This window comes from Arachis ipaensis, chromosome B02 (genome assembly GCF_000816755.2).
Source record: "Arachis ipaensis cultivar K30076 chromosome B02, Araip1.1, whole genome shotgun sequence".
Lineage (NCBI taxonomy): Eukaryota > Viridiplantae > Streptophyta > Magnoliopsida > Fabales > Fabaceae > Arachis > Arachis ipaensis.
The window spans coordinates 29,269,530-29,276,885 of record NC_029786.2 but is presented as its reverse complement, the minus strand read 5'-3'; the positions used below and the strand labels follow the sequence as shown (position 1 = coordinate 29,276,885).

General features: G+C 37.3%; 1 protein-coding gene across 1 annotated transcript in view; it reads left to right on the top strand.

Annotated features, from left to right (window-relative positions):
* LOC107627118 (zinc finger protein ZAT11) overlaps positions 7-7,356 on the top strand; it is a 13,100-nt gene continuing 5,750 nt past the window's right edge. Inside the window, exons 1-2 of the mRNA XM_016329979.2 lie at positions 7-669; positions 6,370-6,380. Coding sequence (XP_016185465.2) covers positions 65-652 — 588 coding nt within the window. The 5' untranslated portion in view covers positions 7-64 and the 3' untranslated portion in view covers positions 653-669; positions 6,370-6,380. The remainder of the gene's footprint in view (positions 670-6,369; positions 6,381-7,356) is intronic.

Below are 7,356 nucleotides of genomic sequence, written 5' to 3'. Positions count from 1 at the left end.
AATCTTTAATTCTAGGCCAATACTTTAGATACAGAGTAATAATATACATAGAATACAGAGAGATATGAAAAGACAACGAGATCATCAAGTAATAATGGATAGTAATAGCATTGACTTGGCACAATGTCTAATGCTACTTTCTCATCAAAACCCTAAAGATCAAAGCAAAGTCCACCATTATCATCGTCACCAGAAACATTTTCACCCAACGGAATTTGAGTGTAGCATATGCAACCGCAAATTCTCTTCATTTCAAGCCCTTGGTGGTCACAAAGCTAGCCACAAGAAACAAAAGATGGAGAAGAATAACAAAGAAGAAGCCACAACTACTCTCAGCTTAGGAGTAGGGAACAATAATAATGTTTTTGTTAACAAACCCAATAAAATGCATGAGTGTTCAATTTGTGGTCAAAGATTCTCTCAAGGGCAAGCACTTGGAGGGCACATGAGAAAGCATAGACTACTTGCCAATCAAGAAACGTTTCTAATTCCTTCTATAAACGACGTCGTCCTGGGAAAAATCCCACCAGTTCTAAAGAGATCTAATAGCTTCAGGGTTATGAGTTTGGATTTGAACCTAACACCTCTGCAGAATGATTTGAACGTATTGTTTGGAAACATGGCACCAAAAGTTGATCCAAGCTGGGTTTGACTCTTAATTTATTTCTTGTAATTAACTTTGTCATATAGTTTCTTTATGAAATTTGTATTTAATTAGAAATAGTCTTCATTATAATATTCTTTTTTATATTGATCTCAAAATAAGGTAGTTATTTTTAACAGTATGTATTCTTTCAATTCTTTAGTGTCAACTTTGTAATCTTATTTTAGTTATTTTTGTATTCATGACTACAACACAACTGACATTTTGCGGCGGTTCTAGGGCATATATTGCGGCAGTTAAACTAAACGCTGGAAGATGGGCCACGGGTAAACGATTAGCGGCGGTTTTAGCTAACCGCTGGAATAACCGCGCGCGTAATAAAAATGGTTTCGCGCTGCTAAATGGCAGGGAATTGAAAACGACACTCGATTTGCGGCGGTTGAAAACTGCCACATCAACCGCCGCTAAATGTCAGAAAAAATACAATATGCATATTTTGCGACGATTAGAAACCACCGTTGCCGAATTCAGTATGTCCTTTAAAATTCTAACTTTTTTTATTATTTTGCCTCTTTTAAAATAGTATGTTTATTCAACTTTACTTTATTAGTTACCGATTAATTTAAAGAACTTCAAATAAAATAAAACAAGCAAATAAACACAACAAACCAAATTATATATATGCAAACATTACTTATATAAAGATATTGTCATAAGTGCATGATTCAATATAAAGTAAAATTTCATAATTTGAAGAAAATAAACATAAAGCACTAAACCAACTTAAATTCAATAGTGTCTAATAACATTGATTGAAAGTAATTATTTTTGTTGGGGGTCATGGTTGCCAGATGAAGATGGCCTTGCGCACGCCGAGGTCGGTGTACTGCCCAAATCATCCAGCGCTACAGCAGCGTCAGCTAGCAAATTGCCTCCTTGCTGTTGGATTATATACCCCAAAACCTTTCCCATTGACTGTCTCTTCGCCTGCTCTTCTTCTATCTTAGTAGTTAATTCTGCAATCCTCCTCTCATACTCCTCATTTTGCTCACCAGAACCCGACGGTTGTCCAGCAGTGTTAACAAATACTTGGGTGGGACATGGTCCAGCACCTAAGGCACAAACTCGTCCTGGGTCCTCCTTTCCAAGAACTTGTGCTAGCGAATCATTTTGTGAAAGGTGCTTAGAGGATTCATCCTGCCTCTCAACATTCGCAATTGCTTCCTACAAATATACAAGAAATTGGAAAGGCATGATTTAACATTAGCACGATATATACAGTACTCTAAGTTTAAAATTTTCAGACGTTACTTACACTAACAACACGCGCATCGGGATGGATATACGAGCCATTTTTTTCTTATGAGTGATGATAAACAACTCTCCTCTACCAACGGGCCTACCTTGTTCTTTCTTCTATATCATTAATATCGATACAATTATGTAAATAACAACACCATATTCAGGAACATTAATCAAAATCTCAATGCAAATAATTACTTATTACCACTTCGTCTTTTTTTCTTGCCAATATTTTGGAGCCCCCAGTATGTGTGTAAAGTTGCTTGCTCTGATTTAAAGCATTTTATTTACACTTTTTCTATGAACAAATAATAGAACAAATATAAATGAGAAAGGGATGTTGAATATAAAATGTAAGGGGTATAATATGTATACACATGTATGTTTTTGTGGAAATAATAAAAAATACCAAGGCTTACCTTTGTTTCTTCCTTCTAGCGATAGTCAAGGAACCTTTTCCATTCATTTTCTTCTATTCCTAATGGGCGATGCTTAAGATTTTTCTTAAAAGTCCTTGTTTCTTTGTAACACTTATGATACAAGTTGTTTCTTGTATCCTTCCAGTTTTTTCCTATCCTTTTCATAATTCTGCGCTTTATTTTTTCTCCGGCATCATCCTCATAATGAAAGACCCGCTGCAATTAGTTGCCATTGTGATTAACCAAAACCAACTAACAAGTATAAGACTGGTAATTTGAAGAATATCCACAACCATTACAGGCCACTTTAAATTGAAAAAGTATAACACTCAAATCCAGTACAAGCAGTCGCAATTACATATAAGATAGAAATGCTGAAATAAACATGTGGAAAATGAAATTTGAAAATTTAACCAGCCATATAATTTACCCATCCAAAAACTCTTACACAAAAAAAAATTGGATACTAAAATTGCTTAAAATGTTGAAGCTGAAAGATGTACCTTAATCATGTTGTATGTATGTTCCTTCTTAGTTTTGCTCACGTGCTTCCAACTCTCTTCACATATAGGGAACTGGGAATAGTCAGCTGATAAACTACTATTCTATGGTTTATCTTGTGCTAATTTGAGTGGTTTTCATCAACTCTTTACTCACTTATTCATATAAATTGCATGGTTTTACATTTTCCTTCCTAATTTTGTTCTATAATTGGAAACTTGCTTCCCAAGCCTTTAAATTACCAAAAATTCATTCTCCTTTATACCATTCGATATCGTGATATGTGTGTTAAGTGATTTCAGAGATTACAGGGCAGCAATGGCTTAGAGGATGGAAAGGAAGCATGTAAAAATGGAAGGAATACAAGAAGCTGAAGGAACTGCAAAGCTGTCCAGCCTGACCTCTTGGTACTTAACTGACCATAACTTGAGCTACAGAGGTCCAAATGAGGCGGTTCTAGTTGCGTTGGAAAGCTAACATTCGGGGCTTCGCAATGATATATAATTTGTCATAGCTGCTCTGAATCCAGGTGACGCGCATGCGTGACCTGGCAAAAATCCAATCCACGCTCACGCGTGACTTTGCAGCGTGCTGGATGTATCCGAAATCACTGGGGGCGATTTCTGGACTGTTTTTGACCCAGTTTTTAGCCCAGAAAACACAAATTAGAGACTATAAAGTGGGAGAATCCATTCATTCATCAGACAACACTCAAAATTCACAAACTTAGGTTTTAGATGTAGCTTTTAGAGAGAGAGGCTCTCTCCTCTCTCTTAGGTTAGGATTAGGATTTCTTCATTTCTTCATTCCAGGTTCAATATTCCTTTAATTTAATTTCTCTTCTACTTTTATTTACTTTATCACTTAGTTGTTTATTTTCCCCAATTTGATTTATGAAATTTCCCATGTTAGAATTGATTTTTTTATTTAATATAATTTGAGGTATTTCAGATTTATGATTGCTTTCTTTTATTTATGATATAAATAATTTGGATTTTTCCCTTTTGACTTTGGTTGAGTAATTGGTGACACTTGAGTTGTCAAACTCAGCTGTTGATTGAAAATTGGAATTTGCTGATTGATTTGGATCCCTCTAAAGCTAGTCTTTCCATAGGAGTTGACTAGGACTTGAGGAATCAAGTTGATTAGTCCACTTGACTTTCCTTTATTTATTAAGGGTTAACTAAGTGAGAGCAATAAACGATTCTCATCACACCTGATAAGGATAACTAGGATGGAATTTTCAGTTCTCATACCTTGCCAAGAGATTTTCTAATTATTAATTTATTTTTCTTGTCATTTAAATTACTTGTTACTTATTTCAAAAACCCAAAACAAAGATACTTTTTCCATAACCAATAATAAATCATACTTCCCTGCAATTCCTTGAGAGACGACCCGAGGTTTAAATACTTTGGTTTATTATTTTTATTGGGTTTGCTTAAGTGACAACCAAAGTTTTTATACGAAAGGATTCTCTGTTGGTTTAGAAACTATACTTACAACGCGAATATATTTGTGATTTCTTTACCGACAAAAATCCATTCGTCATTAGCACCCAAACTCCCTAAGAAACCACTGAATAGTCCAGCTGCCTGACCAATTGGTTGCAACTCATTGTTAAATAGGAGTATTATCTTTGTATTGGAAGAAAGTGCTATAGCCTCCTTCAGGCTCAGCTTAGACCCTTTTCTCATCCCGTCCTCTAAGAAGTGTATGGAAAAAAATTACTGTCTAATCATTTCACAAAAGAGAAATAGAAGTAAAGAACTTTCAAAATAACTATTTATAAAAATAGGAGAAAAACATTATATACCGATGATAGTAACATTCCAGTAATCTGTATCTTTGCGTTTCTCGTCGTTGTTTTAACCTTCGCCTTCTCGGACAGTAAGCAAGTCGTCAATGTGGTCATCAAATGACGGAACTTCATCCGCCTCCGGGTCGTAATCCTCATCCTCCGGTGTCCAATGTGATTGCAAATTTGTCAGCATTTTTTTGAGAACTTTGTGGGCAAGCCATAAACCCTATGCAGCTAGCTAACCTTCAGAATCATGTTATGCAAACCCTGTGTCAGATGGAAATAATTTTTCCTCCATCCTTCTTCACCGTCATGGTTCACCTGATGGTGCATCTCGTTGATGAGGTAACTTTTGGTGGACCAGTACATTATCGGTGGATGTATCCAATAGAAAGGTTAGTTTGCTGATAAACCCCTTTAATACAATCAGTTAAATTAATTGTGTATTTACTGAGCGTTATGTTGTATTTATATAAAAGGTATCTAGGACGTTTAAAGAAATATGTTTATAATAGGGCACAACCAGAAGGCTCAATTGCAGAAGGCTATATATCTGAGGAAATCCTGACTTTCTGTTCTAGATATTTGGATAATATTGAGACTAGAATCAACCGACTAGGGCGAGTTGATGATCAATCCGTTGATGTTACACATAATTCAGGGAAAACTATGTTCCCAACTAGTGGAAAGGCATTAGGGGCTATTTCGTATTTCGAACTTACTCCAATGGAAAAACATCAAGCACATCGTCATGTGCGAGACAACTACGATGTCGTGGTTCCGTTTGTTGAGTAAGTATACACATGTATTTTTAAAACACCAATATAAGTCTTTTCTCCCACTGACTAGTTGGACTAATTTTCTTTTCTCTTGTAAAGTACATTTAGGAAAAAGACAAAGCAAAGCTTACTGTAACACCCTACCATACAAAGTCTTATGCTTAAGTCATAATTCAGAGATGGCAAGGTATTACGACCTCTAAAACAAAAATTTAGTACGTATAGTAGTATGAATAATTGATTATAACTAGGAGCCTTTGTAGAAAAAGGGGGTAAACAAAAACCGTAACTCGAACGCGCAACACTCCGATCGATAACGTAACGAACCGGGATAAGCTAACGCGAGGTCATATATATAAAGAGTGTCAAAAACAAGAATATCAAGACTCAAAATCCGGCTGCGAAGATAACCGGTCCGAGCATAGCAATATATACATATGATAGAATAAGGAAAACCCCAAAGGAAACCCAAAGGGACACAAATACAGAAATCTAATCTCCAAAAATCCCCTCTAGAAGGAGTCATCACAGTTTGTATTATTTAATGGAGATAAAAGTAACTAAACAAGATATATAACCCCAAATAGAATCCCGAGAACAAAGGATCTTCGCCAATCCAGAAGTCTCCAGCATGCCTCAACGAGAAGCCTCGCGTCCTGCATCTGAAAACCATAAAATCCGCATGGGTGAGAACCAGAGGTCCCCAGTACGGTAACAGCTTCCACATATATAATACATAATAATAGAGGAAAGCCGAAGGCAATCCTAGAACTTCCTCCAGATAATATCAAAGCTTATAAACAAGCTAAGCCGTAAGTGGCAACTGACTAAAGATTTTTCAGTCTAACTAATACTTCCCTTTCCAATTCCTTCAGACCTCCCAACCACCAGCAGGAGTATAATATAGCAAACACAGTTATATCAGACAAGAGATTTACAAATAGGAACAGATAAGGCATTTAGGCAATTAGCAAGTAATATGCAGTCAAATAGGCAATCTCAAACAATTCATGTAGTATGCTTATGATGCATGCCTATCCCTAGTGGCTGATGATATCATCTGTCGGTTATAGAGCCAACCCGACAAGTCCTGGTAGCTAACCATTGGACTGTCCCTCTGTCGTGCATCCCCAACTCGAGTTATACTCATCATAAAATTGATCATAATCATGATCTATATCCATCACCATCACTGGTGAATATTTATCCATCACCATCACTGGTGAATATTTATGGGGGCGAGCTCATCCGGGCCTTTCACAGTGCCCGGCCACACTTACGACATTGGGTTAACAGAGCTTCGAGTCTCAACCTGGAGCACATGGTGGCTAGCCATTACTACTACCCAGGGAAACCCTCATCTCCAATGGTGGAAGTGCAGACATTCACAATTCAATCAACAGCATATATGCATTTATACTTAGCCATAAACATGGCTCCGCCGCCACACGGCATAATCCAGCCATCCGGCTCACGGTTAAATCCATAACCAGCCAATTCATTAACAATTACGGCCATTCGGCCCATGGCATAACAAGCACTTCCACCGCCATCCTCCACATCTCACATAATCATCTTTGATCCTCATGGATCATTCATTTTTCCCTTGCTTCACTCGCAAGTTACCACAATCACTAGCCTTTTTCCTCATGCTAGGCAGCTTTTAAAACTCAACTTTGGGATGAAAACAGGGCCACGCGTACGCGCACTCCACGCGCATGCGTGGATGATGCTTTCTCGAAGAACGGCGCACGGCGCCCAAGTGCGCCTACGCGCGAGGGGTCATTCTGCTAAAAATTTTCTAAGTTAAAAGCTGCAAAATTCACAGATTCAACCCCCAATCTTCCGACGGTCATAACTCTCTCATTTTAAATCATTTTTCACCCGTTCTTCGAACGGCATGGACATCCCGGATCCAATTTCATTTCTAAACAGATTTGGCACAAATCA